This window comes from Rhinatrema bivittatum, chromosome 2 (genome assembly GCF_901001135.1).
Source record: "Rhinatrema bivittatum chromosome 2, aRhiBiv1.1, whole genome shotgun sequence".
Classification (NCBI taxonomy): Eukaryota; Metazoa; Chordata; class Amphibia; order Gymnophiona; family Rhinatrematidae; genus Rhinatrema; species Rhinatrema bivittatum.
In genome coordinates, this window is record NC_042616.1 from 556299774 (window position 1) to 556317634 (window position 17861).

Here is a 17861-nt window from a genome sequence, read left to right on the forward strand (position 1 = left end):
ACTCTCATATAGAACTCATCTGGTTAAGTATGCTAAACCTCCGCCTGAAACTTCCATCCACTAAATTCACTCCCCCCGTATCTCACTGCTTTTTACATTACTAATGATTTAAATTCTCTCAATCTTTTTTTTGGGCGGGAAAGAAGTTTAATTTATGTGATTTTGATTATGTTTTTCATGATAAATCAAAATTAGTAAGGTGTTAATGACTTTAACTTTGGTTTGAGCATTTAACTTTTTTGCTGATGAAACATCAAGGATTTACAATATCAATCTTACTGATAATCCAAGTCCTTTACCAGTGTTTCATTAGCAGGCATTTTTAATGAATGTTGTAGCACAATAGGTATTGTGTGCTGCTTAAGCAATAATAAATATACTGAGTCATTCATCAAATTGCGTTAGGTCCTTATGGCGCGATAATAGGCTGTAACGCACAATATATTGTGTATATCACATGATATTTTGCATGTCCCTGCCTGGGTACCCTCCCATATTACAGTAGCCTGATTTGCATGCATGGCTAATCCAAATGCATGCAAAGAAGGTCATTACTTGGCAATTTGATGCAAGTATTTTGTCGCGACCAACTGAAAAGGTGGTCAGCTGTGATAAAATAAATCTTCCCTGGTATGTGTTAAATGTCTGGCAGGAGGTTCAGGACCTAACGCAGGTCTCAAGGCTCCCACCGCACTTTTAACATAGCAGGGAAGAAAAAAACAAAACTGTGGCCAAACAGGTTAAACGGGAGTCATTGTTGACCCCAGTTTCAACCCAGGGCCGCCAGTTGAGGCGGTCCAGACTCCCCCATAATTAAAGCAAAGTGTAAAGTATTCATGCTGCAGTAGCATCCCCCCCAACCCCCTGATGTGCAAATCCCACCCTGGTCCCTCTGACAGAGGAATCCCCCGCCCCCGGCCTCCCAATAGAGGCAAATCCCCTGGCCCCCACCAGAGACCTGTTGGCACCATTTTCCAAAGTGGCCCGTGGTCTGAGTCCGAACCCTGGACTTTACCCCAGTTACATGGTTGGGTCAAGATGAGGTCATCGCCATTTTGGAAAATGGCACAATGAGTGCGAGAATGCACTCGTCCCCTTCGCAGGATCGATACAAAGGTAAGGAAGTCTCTGGGGGGAGGGGGAATTTGCTGAGGAGCGTGGGGGAAGGGGGCTGCCTCTATTGAGGGGCTGGGGAAGGAGGCTTTGTCACCTGGAGGGCTGATTTGTGGGGGAGGAGGGATTTGACTGCTGAGGGGGATGTCTTTATTGGGGGGACTGGGGGAAGGGGATTTGACCTCTAGGCAGGGTTGCCTCTATCGGGGGAGGGAGAATTTGCATATTGGGGGAGCTGGGGGAGGGGGATTTGTCTGCCGAGTCGGGCTGCCTTTATCAACGAGGGGAGGGGTATTTTCACATTGGTGCTGCCTCTTTTAGGGGGAGTGGCTGCCACCATGCACAGACTTTACATTTTATTTTTATTTCGGGGGAGTCATGACCGCCTCAACCGGCAGTCCTGGATTGAATTGGAGGTCAGCAATGGCCCCCCACTCAACTTCCCACTTTGGCCGCGGATTTTTTTTTTTGGGCAGCCAGTGGTCCTTTAAGAATATGGCGGACCTTTGAGGTTGGGGCCGCCATCGCATTAAAGGACCGCTCGCCACGGTATTTTGGGTTTTTTGGGGAGGGGTGCCACTATTGTGGCGACACCTCTCCCCCCCCCCCCCCCCCCCCATGATAGTGGGATGACTCCTGCGAACAAACTTCACATTTTGATGATTCTAGGCCTGTTTGTTGCTTAGAACATCAGTTTGTGCCACCAAGGTTTTCATGCTAGTATTTAACTCTGCAATTCATCTATCCTGAAATATGGTAATGTTGCATTTTACATTTTTAATGTTGATTTATAATTTCTATCTCCTGTTTTAATTTCTTTGTGTTCATTCCTGATCAATGTAAACCGATGTGATGTGCAAACGAACGTCGGTATAGAAAAGCGTTAAATAAATAAATAGTTAATAGCGGGAAAACATCTTGTGCTCTTTGATAATCATGAACAGCAGCTTTTAAAGAAGGGAACAAGAACAGTGAGCAGTCACTCTTTGATCTCCAGATGTATCCATTGGTGTTCAGATGACATGTTTACCTTAGATCTTTCTGGCAAGCAACTCGGTTCAGACCAGTGACAGCAGTAGATGTATAAGGCATTCTGTGATAGAAGTAATTGACAATACGTATGATGTATGTGTTGTAGAAGGTGTTGGGGGGTACTTGCATTAATAAAACGTATGAAGGCAGGAGCTCTCAATTATGGCTTAATTGTAAATTAATGCAGTAAGGGAGCCCTTGTGTGTAACCGATGAGATTCCAGTGCCTAATTATTTTAGCCTTGCTGGTCTGTGTTTGTTGGAGGGAATTGTGAGGCCATGATGTAAGAGATGAGGATAGCATGTGCAGCTGAGGTCCTATGAACACAGTTCTCCATGGGCAAAGACAGCTGTATGTGAAGGAAAAAGAATATGTAAACAGTAACAGAAGAAAGGTGGAATAGGAAAGTTATGATAGAGGCATTTAAAAACCTGTGATGTATCAGTGCAAAGGAGGCGGGCCTCTTTTATTGGAAAGGAGGTTCTGCAGCAAAAGATCATGAGATGATAGTGAAAGGGGATAGACTCAGAAGCAATCTAAGATGGTGAAAACAAGGATAGTATCAGAATTCAAGAAACGCATGGAATAAACACAGAGGGTTCTCTGAGGAAGTGGTAAGATTGAGGAACTGAATAGTTGGTGTGGATGGACAGACTAGATAGGCCACATGGTCTTTTTCTGCATCACATTTATGTGTAACTGTGGTTTCTTGCCATTTTGACACCTACTGTCCTTGCATGCCAGACTTCCCGCAGGCATTACAGGCTGCTATGGCATTGATGGTTTTATATACAATGCAATCAGTGTTTGGTGGGAAGAGGTAGGTGCATATGAGTGCTGGAGATTTCTTCCTTGATGCCTCTGGAGCTGGAGCAAATAAATTTCATACAGACTAATGCAATATCAGGAGCTAAGGTTAGCAAACCACTGAACACGCGGTTTGACGCACTAGACTTACTCTCGATGCAATTCCGGGATTAGTGTGTCCAAACCAGCGAGTAGCTAATAACGCTCATCACGTATAAATGCATGTTGATGAGGCTATTAGCTAGTACACCAGATGTAAAAAGTTACCGCGCACTGGATGCGCACATTTTTATGGTAAAAAATTAACGCCAGCCCCAGAGCTAGCGTAAAATATTTAGGCTCCCCAAGCCATGCACAGAAAAACAGAAAATGCTGCTTTTCTGTGCTTTTCTGTGATTCCTCCGACTTTATATTGTCGAGATACTAAGCAGGAGGAACCACAGAAGCAGAAAAAAAAAAGGTCTTTAAAGCGGTCAGGTTAGGGAAACGGACACTTGTAAAATTGAGCATCCGTTTTCCTAACCTGCGCACATAATCACTTCTCCCAGGACAAGCAGGATGGTAGTCCTCACATATGGGTGACATCATCAGATGGAGATGTCTGAGACTATACCATTTTCACTAGTTATGGAGGAAGACGCTCACCATAAGATGTTGGAGATCTTACAATTCATAGATGCTCCAAAAGAAATAATGGCAATACCGGTGCATGAAGTTCTTTTAGAACTCATGCACTGCCTGTGGGAACATCCAGGTACGGTACCTACAGTCAATAGAAAGACAGATCCTACCTACCTGGTACAACAAATGCCAGGTTTTCAAAAAAGTCAGCTTCCCCACCACTCGGTAGTTGTAGAATCAGCTCAGAAAAAGGAAAACATTCCTCTGCTCCTCCTGGTAAGGAACAGAAGGCATTGGATGCATTAGGACGAAGAGTTTTCCAAGGGTCCATGTTGATATTGTGAATCGCAGCATATCAGTTATACATGACCCAATATACCAGAAATCTCTGGAAACATGTCCAGGAGTTTGCGACGACATTGCCTCAGCAACAACAGGCAACTTTGTCCACCATCCAACTAAAAGGAATAGAAGCAGGCAAACATGAAGTCAGAGCTGCCTACGATTCTTTTGAAATAGCATCCAGAGTCTCGGCAGTGGGCATCAGTGCTAGACGCTGGGCCTGGCTTAAGGCCTCAGACCTACGCCCGGAAGTGCAGGACAAACTGGCAGATCTACCCTGTACAGGAGACAACCTATTTGGGGATAAGATCAAGGATGCAGTGGCCCAATTAAAGGACCATCATGAGACCCTGCACCAGTTGTCAACTGTCTCCCCAGATGTTCCTTCCGTAACCCGCATGGTCATATGGAGGGAACCCAGGAAACAATCGTACAGGCCACGCAGATATTACACTCCTGCATCCCGTGCACGACTAACTTGGGCACTTCAGAGCGGACATGCACGCCAAGCGAGAACATCTAGACCACATTCAGCTCCACAAGCTGGCCCTGCGGCTGGATTTTGACCCTTTTCCAGAGAGCAGCAGCCATATTCCAGTGAGGGGCCGCCGTTGCCACTTTGCAACAAATTGGCATCCAGTTACTACAGACCAGTGGGTATTGTCCATCATAGCCTACAGTTACAGTCTAAATTTTTCAAAAATACTCCCGGACTTCCTGCCCAATTCATCCTGGAACTGGGACGACTGCACAGGAAAACTCAAGTCAGAGCTCTCAACCCTTTTGTCAGTCAGAGCCGTCAAACCGGTTCCACTGAATCAGCAAGGAAAGGGGTTCTACTCCAGATTTCCTAATTCCAAAAAAACCCAGCGGCCTCCAGCCTATTCTGGATCTCCATGCCTTGAATACATTTCTTTGCAAGGAACGGTTCAGAATGGTATCCCTGGGCACCATGCTTCCTCTACTTCAACAAGGGGATTGGCTCTGCTCTCTGGTCGTTCAAGACGGATACGCCCATATTGCAATCTTCCCGCCTCATAGCAAATATCTGCGATTCATGTTGGGTCACAGTCACTGTCAATACAAGGTACTGCCATTTGGCCTAGCCTCGGCGCCTCGAGTCTTTACGAAGTTCCTGGCAGTCATGGCTGCACAGTTACACAGCAGAGGCGTATATGTTATCCCAGGACAAGCAGGATGCTAGTCCTCACATATGGGTGACGTCACTCACGGAGCCCTAATGCGGGAAAACTTCTGGCAAAGTTTCTAGAAGCTTTTGACTGGCAGCCTGGGGCTACTGAGCATGCCCGGCATGCCATGATATTCCCTGCCACAGGGGTCTCACTTCAGTCTTAGTTTTTCCGCGCTGCCATTGACATCGCGGTCACAGGAGCCCTGTGAGGTTTTCCTCACAAGTTGACAAAAAAGTCAATACTTTCTTTGAAAAATTTGCCCCATTTCGGGTCTCATAGTGTTTGTCACCGGACGATGACAAAGAAATTAGCTTCCGCTAATAAATTTATTTATTTATTTATTTATTTGATTTTATATACCGACAACCGTTTGCACATCGTGCCGGTTTACAGATAACTTATAACAAATAATATATAGGCAAAGCCTTTACAAGGAACAGTTTGTAACATAAATGCAGTAACATGGCAATTAACTAGATAAATAAGGGAAGGGTAGGGATATATGAGACAAAGGGAGGGGGGAGGGGGAGGGGTGAAAATGGAAAACATAGGGAAAAGATATGTACAGGGGTTCGAGGAACAATTAATATGTACATAGGTTATATACAAAGTTTTTGTTTAGGTTTGAAGCTCCTTGGAGGGGGTGGGTGTCGGGTGTAGGTCCTGAGGGGGAGTGTTGGTGAGAGGTGGTGGTCGGGTTAGGGTGTTAGTAAGAGATGAAGATGATTGGGGGTATGCTTGGAGGAAGAGCCAGGTTTTGAGTTTCTTTTTGAAAGTGGGTGTGGAGGTTTCGGTACGTAGGTCAGGAGGCATGGAGTTCCAGAGGGAAGGGCCTGCGAGAGAGAGGGCCCTATTGGTGGTGGAGATGAGTCTTGTGGATTTTATGGAAGGGGGGATAAGGGTTCCACGGAGAGAGAAGCGTGTGGGTCTTGTGGAGATACGAGGGAGGAAAGGTGGGTTTAGCCAATTGTAATGTTCGTTAGCAATACTTTTGTGGATGAGGGTAAGGGTCTTGTAAATAATTCGTGAGTGAATGGGAAGCCAATGGAGATTAATGAGGGTGGGAGTAATATGGTCTTTCTTATTGGCATTGGTTAGGATGCGTGCAGTAGCGTTTTGAAGGAGTTGTAGAGGTTTGATGTGGGTAGCAGGGAGACCAAGTAGGAGTGCATTACAGTAATCAATTTTTGAGAAGATTATAGATTGAAGTACTGTGCGGAAATCAGAGAAGTAGAGAAGGGGTTTGAGTTTTTTGAGGGTTTGTAGTTTGAAGTAACAGCTGCTAAGGATAGATTTGATGTATGGTTTGAAGGTTAGTTGGTTATCGAGAATAACCCCCAGGTTTCTTGTGTCAGAGAGAAAATTGGGGGGGTGGAGGGAAAGGGTATGGATGCATGTTTTGAGGAGATGAGGAGGAGTTCCGTTTTTTGCGGATTTTTTTTTACCATTTTTTCATCGACGGACGTCGAGTCAAGATGTCATCAGGCTTCAAAAAGTGCCCAGCCTGCAACCGAACAATGTCCATAACGGACCCGCATATCGAATGCGTTCGGTGCCTCGGAGGACAGCACGACATCGCTTCCTGTCCAGAATGCCAGGAGATTGACGGCAAAAGGCAGAAAACTCCGCCAAGAAAAGATGGCACAGATTTTTCAAATCCAATCGGGGCCTTCACCGACAACTTCCACAAAATCATCGCCGGTAGGCCTCAATAAAAAGATTCTTCTCAAGAAAAGACTTCCGGAGGGTTCGGGCGATGCCTCTTCTCCAACACCCTCCACTTCATCGACAAGGTCAGTATCTGAACCAAGATCGAAGCACAAGCACCAATGGCATCGATCTATCCCGCCGCTTCCGCCGCCGGATGAACCGAGTGCTAAGAAGCAAAAGTCGTCCTCCCCTGCGGTGACTTCCGTTCCCTCGGTTCCAACATCGATACAGTCAACCTCACAGCAGGCATCGACTTCGATTCCTGACTTGACTGTGTTAATCAGACAAATAGTCACCGATGCCTTAAAACATCAAATTCCGGCGCCATCGCCGATGCAGACAACCATGTCGATGCCGGCGGGATCGCCGAGGTCAGAAGATTCTTCGATACCGGCTTCACAGCCGATGCCAGCAACTACGCCGATGATGCAAGCTTCATCGATACCGGCTTTACAGCTGATGCCGGCATATACGCCGATGCCAGCGGTATCATTGATGCCTTCGATTCCGCTGATGTCTACCTCGATGCAAATGACAACATTGATGACTGAGCCGGTTCAGGCATTCATCCCATCGATACCATCGGTGCCTTTACCATTCTCGATGCCTTTGATGCCAACCCGGCCTATAACATCGATTATTCCTATCTCGATGTTTTCCTTTACTACATCATCGATGCCATCTGTTACACCATCGATGTCTCTCTATACCATGGCACCATCCAAACCTCCTTTGCAAAGGAAAACCACTTCCATGCAAAAGCTCCAGACACTTCCAGTTCTGAAGCACAATTACACAGCCTGCTCACTAAGAGATATCAGGACCTTCTAGCTTCATTGCCCATTATACCTGGACAAGAAGAGGAGGAGCAAGAAACTTCACCTGATCCACAAGATCTATTACAAGGCCCTTCTGGGATACCTCCACCTCAAAGGCCTGTGCCTCCTCCATATCAAACACCAACTTCTGATACCTGGTCGGATACAGCATCTGAGCCCTCATCAGAGGACTTTATGTCTGATCCCTCTCCACCTCAATCCAAGAAAAAGTCACCTCCAGAGGACCTTTCATTTTCATCCTTCATCCAGGAGATGTCTGAGTCCATACCCTTCCAACTACAAGCAGAAAAAGATGAGAGGCAACAGACACTGGAAATTTTACAGTTTGTAGATCCTCCTAAGCACAATCTGGCCATCCCTGTCCATGAAGTGCTACTGCAACTCCAGCAGAGGATTTGGGAACACCCCTGTACAACTCCTGCTGTTAATAAAAGGGTAGATTCTACCTATCTAGTTCAATCTGCACCAGGATTTGAGAAAACTCAACTTCCTCATAATTCACTTGTAGTTGAATCTGCTCAGAAGAAATCTCGCAGGACCAGAACTCATGCCTCGATCCCTCCAGGAAAGGACAATAGATTTTTAGATCAGATGGGAAGAAAAATCTATCAGGGGGCCATGCTCAACTCAAAAATTGCAGCATACCAACTTTACATGACTCAACACCAGAGAAATCTCTGGAAACAGATTGAAGAATTTGTACCTTCTCTGCCTCAACAACACCAAGAGGCAGCACAGAACATAATCCGAAAAGGCTTGGATGCAGGGAAACACGAGGTCAGAGCCGCTTATGATGCTTTTGAAACATCTTCTAGAACAGCAGCATCAGGCATTAGCGCCAGAAGGGTGGGCCTGGCTAAAGGCTTCTGATTTACGCCCAGAAGTCCAGGACAAATTGGTAGACCTTCCCTGTCAGGGAGATAATTTGTTTGGCACAAAAGTTCAGGATGCTGTGGCTCAACTTCGAGAGAACTCAGAGACTCTAAAACAACTCTCCATGCTACCTCATGACCCTGCAACCCACACAAGTCGCAGACCACCGCGTAGGGAGACAAAACGTCCTTTCTATAGGCCAAAAAGGTACTATCCTCCCGCTTCTAGGCCAAGACCTCCCAGGTCTCAACAAAGACCTCAACAAAGACAACAGCGGTCTGCGAGGCCCCAACCAGCTCCTCAAACTGGACCTGCCTCGGGCTTTTGAAATGAAATTCAGAGAACAAGGCCCATATTCCAATCCCCAAACCACCTTGCCAGTTGGAGGAAGAATATCCCATTTCTACAAGGAGTGGACAGCAATAACATCCGATCATTGGGTCCTTTCGATAATTCATCAAGGATACTGCCTCGACTTCACATCACTCCCTCGGGAGTTTCCACCACAAAATTCCCATCTCAATCACAATCACATACTTCAATTACAAACAGAATTATCCTCTCTTCTGCAATCAAAAGCTGTGGAACAAGTACCACACAGTCAAAAGGGCAGAGGATTCTATTCCCGGTATTTCCTCATTCCAAAGAAAACCGGAGGCCTACGTCCTATTCTAGATCTCAGAAATCTCAACAAATTCTTAAAAAAAGAAAAGTTCAGAATGGTTTCTCTAGGCACCATGCTTCCACTTCTACACAAGGGAGATTGGCTTTGTTCTCTGGATCTTCAAGATGCTTATACACACATTCCTATCTTCCCGCCTCATCGCAAGTATCTGCGATTCACAGTAGGCCATCAGCATTTCCAATACCGAGTGTTACCATTCGGTCTGGCTTCAGCTCCCAGGGTATTCACCAAATGCCTGGCAGTGATAGCAGCACACTTACACAAACAAGGTGTTCATGTTTTTCCTTACCTCGACGATTGGCTCATCAAAAGTCAATCACATCAAGGAGCAATAACTTCACTAAATCGCACAATAGCTATACTTCACAGACTGGGATTCCTCATCAATTATCAGAAATCCCACATGAACCCTTCTCATCTACTCCAATTCATAGGAGCAGAATTAAACACAGACATTGCACAGGCTTTTCTACCAGAAGATTGTGCAGTCACACTGTCCCTGTTGGCACACTCAATTTCCATACAACAACAAGCGACAGCCCATCAGTTTCTTACCTTACTAGGCCACATGGCCTCAACAGTTCATGTCACTCCTATGTCACGACTCGCCATGAGGGTAACCCAATGGACTCTACGATCACAATGGATCCAAGCCATTCAACCATTATATTATCCAATCCAAGTAACCCACCAACTACATTCATCACTACGATGGTGGACAACCAAGGACAATTTACGCAAGGGCATACCCTTCCAGAAACCAGTCCCTCAGATAACATTAACTACAGATGCATCCACCTTGGGGTGGGGAGCTCACATAAACTCTCTTCAAACTCAAGGAACTTGGACAAAACTCGAAGCCACATATCAGAACAATTTTCTGGAACTTCGAGCTATACGTTATGCGCTTCATGCGTTCAAGAACATAAGAAAATGCCATACTGGGTCAGACCAAGGGTCCATCAAGCCCAGCATCCTGTTTCCAACAGTGGCCAATCCAGGCCATAAGAACCTGGCAAGTACCCAAAGGCAGTTCAAGGACTGCCTTTCACACAAGACCATTCTGATCCAAACAGACTATACAGTAGCTATGTGGTACATCAACAAACAGGGAGGTACGGGCTCATATCTCCTTTGTCAAGAAGCTGCACAAATTTGGGGCTGGGCCTTGAACCACTCAATGTTCCTACAGGCCATATATCTAGCAGGAATTCAGAATGTGCTAGCAGATCGACTGTCGTCAGTTCCAACCACACGAATGGTTCCTGAATCCCTCAGTAGCAACCAAGATGTTCCAACGTTGGGGACAACCAACAACAGACCTCTTTGCGTCGCATCTCAATCACAAAGTGGACAACTTCTGTTCTCTACACAAACAGAAGAACCAGCCAGCCAGGGATGCTTTTGCTCGCCCTTGGAACTCAGGCCTACTATATGCGTATCCTCCCATACCGCTTATCACCAAAACGCTGGTGAAGCTACAACAGGACAAGGGGTCCATGATACTCATAGCCCCATATTGGCCTCGACAAGTATGGTTTCCCACACTGCTGGACCTCTCAGTCAGGGATTCAATATGCCTGGGAGTAGCTCCCAATCTCATCACTCAGGATCAGGGCCGGTTGCGACATCCCAACCTTCAATCCCTCTCTCTGACAGCATGGATGTTGAAAGCTTAATCTTACAACCACTCAATCTATCCACGAATGTTTCTTATAGCTTCACGTAAACCTTCCACTAGGAAAAATTATTCTTTCAAATGGAAGAGGTTCACTCTGTGGTGCAGCCAGAACAATATTGATCCATTTACGTGCCCCACTACTTCTCTTTTAGACTATTTGTACCATCTTTCAAACTCTGGTCTTCAGACTTCATCTATCAGAGTACATTTAAGTGCTATCTCAGCTTATCATAACAAACTGGGAGATGCACCTATATCCACACAACCTCTTGTCAGTAGGTTTATGAGAGGTTTAACTCATCTTAAACCACCAATTCGGCCTCCAGTCACAGAATGGGATCTGAATCTGGTTTTAACAGCATTAATGTGTTCTCCTTTCGAACCCATACATTCTTGTGATCTCAAATTTCTCACATGGAAGACTATCTTCCTTATAGCCATTACATCAGCTAGAAGAGTTAGTGAGTTACAAGCACTTGTCACATACGAACCTTATACAAAGTTTCTACATGACAGAGTGGTTCTCCGTACACACCCAAAATTCCTTCCTAAGGTAGTTACGGCATTCCACTTAAATCAAACCATAGTCCTACCCACATTCTTTTCAAGGCCTCATTCTCACCAAGGGGAAAGAGCTTTACACACTCTGGACTGTAAACGTGCATTGTCCTTTTATTTAAACCGCACTACAGCCCTCAGAAAATCCAATCAACTTTTTGTTTCTTATGATCCAAATAAGCCAGGTAAAGCAGAGGGCAAGCATACTCTATCAAACTGGTTAGCAGATTGCATACAATTTTGCTATGAAAAAGCAGGCCTTCCTCTTCAAGGGCGAGTAAAAGTACATTCAGTACGAGCAATGTCAACTTCAGTAGCACACTTTCGTTCAGTGCCAATCATTGACATATGTAAAGCAGCAACATGGAGTTCTCTTCACACCTTTGCAGCTCATTACTGTCTGGATAAACAAGGACGACAAGATTCAGCCTATGGACAATCTGTCTTAAAGAACTTGTTTCCAGTTTGATCCCAACTCCTTCTACAACCAACCTGCTGTGATCTTCGGCTGCCTCATTTCCTCAACAACGCATCACTGCTAACTACATGTACAATGACTCAGCCTCTAGCTTGCTAATCATCCATATGTGAGGACTAGCATCCTGCTTGTCCTGGGATAAAGCAAAATTACTTACCTTGTAATAGGTGTTATCCCAGGACAGCAGGATGTAGTCCTCATAGAACCCACCCACCACCCCGCGGAGTTGGGCCTCAGACTTTTATTATTTTCTTTTGCTAACGCTTATTGCTACATACGAGACTGAAGTGAGACCCCTGTGGCAGGGAATATCATGGCATGCCGGGCATGCTCAGTAGCCCCAGGCTGCCAGTCAAAAGCTTCTAGAAACTTTGCCAGAAGTTTTCCCGCATTAGGGCTCCGTGAGTGACGTCACCCATATGTGAGGACTACATCCTGCTGTCCTGGGATAACATCTATTACAAGGTAAGCAATTTTGCTTTTTTCCATACCTGGACGACTGGCTCATAAAAAGCCAATCCAAACAAGGAGCCCTCGACTCTCTCGGTCTCACCATAAGGCTCCTGAACTCATTGGGATTTCTAATCAATTACTCCAAATCCCAGTTGACACAGTCTCATCTTCTCTCCTTTATAGGAGCAGACCTAGACACAACACTGTCCAGAGCATTCTTACCTAACGACCGTGTGATTACGCTGTCCAACCTTGCTAGCTTTATCCGCCGTCGGAAAAGAGCCTCCGCTGGCCAGCTACTCAAGCTGCTCGGCCATATGGCATCAACAGTTCATGTCACCCTATGGCACGCCTTACCATGAGAGTGACCCAATGGACTCTAAAATCTCAGTTGTGACAGGCTACTCAACCGCTGTCGTCCCTGGTACACATAACCAGCCAGCTTCGTCTGTCCCTTGCATGGTGGACACACAAAGCCAACTTACAAGTGGGTCTTCCTTTCCAGCAACCCGCTCCTCAGGTGACCTTAACTATGGATGCCTCCAACCTAGGTTGGGGAGCCCACATCCAAGGCCTTCAAACTCAAGGGACTTGGACATCGGCCGAAGCGATCCATCAAATCAACTTTCTGGAGCTTCGGGCGATGCGATACGCCCTTTATGCATTCCAGGACTGCCTCTCCAACAAAGTTGTCTTGATTCAAACAGACAATCAAGTTGCAATGTAGTACCTGAACAAAAAGGGGGGCACGGGCTCTTACCTGCTCTGCCAAGAGGTGTCGCAGATCTGGGCCTGGGCCCTGTTACATTCCATCTTCTGCGAGCCACTTATCTAGCGGGCACACAAAATGCACTGGTGGGACCGCCTTAGCCGACGTTTCCAGCCCCACGAGAGATCTCTAGATCCCTCGGTCTCGAGCAGAATCTTCCACCGGTGGGGTCAGCTGACCATCGACCTCTTTGCATCCAGTCAGAACCGCAAAGTGAAACGCTTCTGCTTCCTACACAAGGACCGACAAGCACCAACCATGGATTCCTTCGCCCTTCCCTGGAACACAGGCTTGCCTTATGTGTATCCTCCAATTCCACTAATAAGCAAGACTCTCGTGAAGCTACAACAGGACCAGGGCTTAATGATTCTCATAGCTCCGTATTGGCTGTGCCAAATTTGATTTCCCATACTTCTCGACCTTTCTGTCCAGGACCCCATTCGCCTGGGCATGACGCCCAACCTCATAACACAGAATCGTGGCAAGTTACACCACCCAAACCTCCAGGCCCTGTCTCTGGCGGCCTGGATGTTGAAAGGTTGATATTACAACCACTCAACCTTTCAAGGGACATTTCTCAAGTCCTCGTAGCTTCATGGAAGCCTTCCACGCGGAAATCCTACCGCTCTAAATGGAAGAGATTTACCTTGTGGTGCACACAGAAGGGCTTGGATCCCTTTTTTTGCTCAACATCGAGTCTGTTGGTTTATCTCTGGCACCTCTCGGAATCTGGCCTCCAGACGTCATCTATCCGAGTGCATCTTAGTGCCATTTCTGCTTACCATCAAGAAATAGCGGATGCCCTGACAACAGCTCAGCCCCTGGTGAGTCGCTTCATGAGAGGTTTATTACAGCTTAAGCCTCCTCTATGGCCACCGGTTGTGGCATGGGACCTCAATGTTGTCCTTGCACAGCTCATGCACACTCCTTTTGAGCCCTTGCATTCCTACGAACTCATATACCTTACATGGAAACTGCTTTTCCTAGTAGCCATCACATCTGCTCGCAGAGTAAGTGAATTACAGGCCCTTGTGACCTACTCACCCTACGCAAGGTTCCTCCATGACCGGGTGGTTCTTCGCACTCATCCTAAATTCCTTCCTAAGGTGGTAACTGATTTCCACTTAAATCGGTCCATAGTCTTGCCCACTTTCTTTCTAAGGCCTCACGTTCACCTGGGTGAGCGAGCTCTGCATACCTGGGACTGTAAGCGTGCTCTTGCATTTTACTTAGACCACACTACAGCCCACAGAAAGTCCACCCAACTGTATCTTTTGATAAAAACAAACTTGGGGAAGTGATGGGCAAGCAAACACTATCAAACTGGTGAGCAGACTGTATTGCATTCTGCTACCAGCAATCAGGCCTTCCACTGCAGGGACGAGTGAAGGCACACTCCATCAGAGCAATGGCAACATCAGTAGCACACTACCGTTCAGTTCCGATTGCTGACATCTGCAGGGCTGCGACATGGAGCTCTCTCCACATCTTCGCAGCTCACTACTGTCTAGACAAGGCTGGACGACAGGATTCTGTCTTTGGCCTCTGTCCTAAGGAATTTGTTCCCAGTGTAGGAACCCAACTCGTCCTACCTCGACCCACTGTGAATTTCAGGCTGCCTCATCCTTGTGTTCTGCTTGACCTCATTTGTATGGCTCAGCCTGTAGCTTGCTATTCAACCATATGTGAGAACTACCATCCTGTTTGTCCTGGGAGAAAGCAGAGTTGCTTACCTGTAACAGGTGTTCTCCCAGGACAGCAGGATGTTAGTCCTCACGAAGCCCGCCCATCACCCCGCAGAGTTGGGTTCGTTACCATTTTCTTTTTTATTTTTCGCTCGTACTTTTGCCCCAAACGAGACTGAAGAGGGACCCCTGGTGGCTACAGGGTTAGTGACATGCTGGGCATGCTCAGTATGCCAGTCAAAGTTCTAGAAACTTTGACAAAAGTGTTCCGTGACAGGGCTCCATCTGATGATGTCACCCACATGTGAGGACTAACATTCTGCTGTCCAGGAAGAACACCTGTTACAGGTAAGCAACTCTGCTCTCTCCTGGGCACTCGATGCCATGGATGCACTAGGGATGCACAATTTATCCCTAGTGCGTCCTTTTTAGAATGATGGCTCATTTACTTATTGCATTGAGTGCCCAGGAGAGGTGATTGTGTGCGCAAGTGAGGAAAACGGATGCTCAATTTTACGAGCGTCCGTTTTCCTAACCTGACCACTTTAAAAACCTTTTCTTTTTTGCTGATAATACATTCCATGGTTCATAGGCAGTCCCCAAATGTTTTATTCACTCAGAATTATCCAGTTCACTTTTATTTGGCCTCCTTAGCCGCTTCTGTTCAAGTTTCGAATATCACATTTGTTTTTTTCAGCTTTCCCAAATCATTTTTCACCACATCCTTAAATTGGATAAATCAAGCCTAGTGTCCCAAAATTAGTTTTATAATTAGAGTTAGGAATTTAACATTAGGACTGGTAAAAATCTATTTTATTTTTTCTTTTTTTCAGACTAAAAAACATTATTCAGGAAATTGCTAAGAATTATAGAGATCATTTTCACAGGTATGTCTGCTGATGTTTTATGTAACATTTTTTGTTTTTTAACTTCTATATTTTATTTTAGAGTGCTTTATTCCCTTCCTCGTTATAACAATTCTCTCATACAGGTCCATGACTAGAGAGGAAAATATTGGGAAATGCTTCCTATAGGGGAGACTGTCATCTGTTTCTTTTCCATGGGGCTGTCTGCTCATCTGCTACTACCTGTCTCTGACTTGAATCTGCTAACCAGTCCCTGCTGCTGATGTTGCCGATGAACCTGTGCCCTATTGAGGTCACTTCCAGACCCGGCTCTGTTAAACACCGATTCAGTCAGGGTGGTGTGTTCACGCCTTTGCCTGCCTTATTATTTGACTGGTAGGCAGTGGCCAATTTCTGATAGCTTGACTTCTTATTTGTGATTTTTATTCTTTATTCTTGATTTTGACTAGCACTGATAATTTTAATGTGTCTAGATGCTAATGTGATGACTATGCCAATTTCTGTTGCTATGAATTATGGTCACTAGAGTAATTAGTATTGGAAGCCATCTTATCGATCAGCTGTTCATATGCCTGTTCTTCAATGGCCTCCTCATTTGTCTCTTGCCCAGACATTATCTTTACAAGTTTGCTCTTCTGATCTTACCTTTGCCTATTTAACTATATCTCCTTAATGTCCAATCTATCTGGAAGAAGTAGATTTATTGATTTTATTTGTGGAATACTCTAGACATACTGTGCATAACATAATCATGGCTGTTAGATTCTGATATTGCCTTCTGCCCAGTAAAAAGGATATTCTGATTATATATTGAAAAACTCTGGGTTTCAATTGTCTTGATTTTCCTATGCCAACCCATTGTGAGCTGGTGGCTGTAGCTGCCCATTTGCCTGTACCACAGACTTCTACCTTCTCCTTCATTTGTATATAGAGGGAAATGGTCCATTGTAACAGACAGGCTCATGTGTGTGTCTGAATCCTCTCCCTATGTTTTAAAATTTGGAAGAGAGACTAGTGGCACTCTCATTGTTTTTCTAGCTCTTCTTTTGTCCGTATGAGACCTCTCCATGTCCACTCTGCCTGCTTCATGGAGGTGCCACATAGCATTTTTGTTAATGTGTGTGTCTTGAGCATTGTTAATATAGATGTGTACTGGACTTTCTGAAACTCAAGATAGTATTTTCTCAGTAGCTGCCCTCACCCTCTGGAATGAACTCCCTCAAGATTTACAGAAAGAAGAAATCTATATCATATTTTATAAGAAATTGAAACCTATTTTGTTTGCACCTGACTTTTCTGATTATGAATGTCCATTTCAACTGCATATTTTGGTTGTTTTTATTCTAATTGTGTTATTGCCATTTGTATGCTTATACTCAGTTATCTGCTAAGATATATTAGATTGGCAGGATTGGTTTTGTCATATGTTACTGGGATATTTTGGAAATATTGAAATCATGAAAAATGGTGATTGTTTTGTATTAAAAAAAAAAACCATACACATCAAAAACCTGGCATTTTAGGATTAGAGTCTCTGTGATAACTAAGCCCTAAGCTTTTGGAGTAGGGCAGTTAAAAATATAAGCGATAAATAAGCCAATAAATTAACCTTTCCTTATCATCCTGCTACACACATCCAGGAGCATGGGTTTATTTTCCACTACTAGCAAATGGAGACTGAGAACACAGCTTTTTACGTGATATCATCACTGTTACTTATTGTGGTACAGCCCAGGCAAAAGCCAGTATTCTCCGTCTCCAGCATATGGTAGGACGTAATGGTGTGGCACAGCAGAATCTGTGGCTCTCAGGTTTTGGCCTTTTCCTTCCTGTTAGAATGACTGCTGTAGTTCTTCACTAGCCTTTTTTGTTTGTGAAATCCTGCAGGCAAAGCTACAGTTTTTTTCCATTCAGTGAGCCCTACCGAAGACTCCCAACACCAAGGAAGTGTGGTAGATTTAAAAGGTGGAAGCCAGTTTTAGACTTCTGAGGATCCTTTGTAAAAGCTGCTGCGTCCCCTCCCCTCTCCTCCTTTAAAAAAAAAAAGTAAAAGCTGAATTTTAAAAGTCAGGCACATTCCAAAATCGGGAGATCAGCATGCATGATGTAGCACATGCACATGTCCACCTGATTTTATAAGCTGCCCACATGCTTGC

At 45.2% G+C, this 17861-nt stretch overlaps 1 protein-coding gene across 4 annotated transcripts in view; it reads left to right on the forward strand.

Annotated features, from left to right (window-relative positions):
* TMX3 (thioredoxin related transmembrane protein 3) overlaps positions 1-17861 on the forward strand; it is a 306294-nt gene that overhangs the window by 248281 nt on the left and 40152 nt on the right. For all 4 annotated transcript variants that reach the window (XM_029590913.1, XM_029590914.1, XM_029590912.1 and 1 more), the window contains exon 12: positions 15673-15726. In XM_029590913.1, the coding sequence (XP_029446773.1) occupies positions 15673-15726 (54 nt within the window). The remainder of the gene's footprint in view (positions 1-15672; positions 15727-17861) is intronic.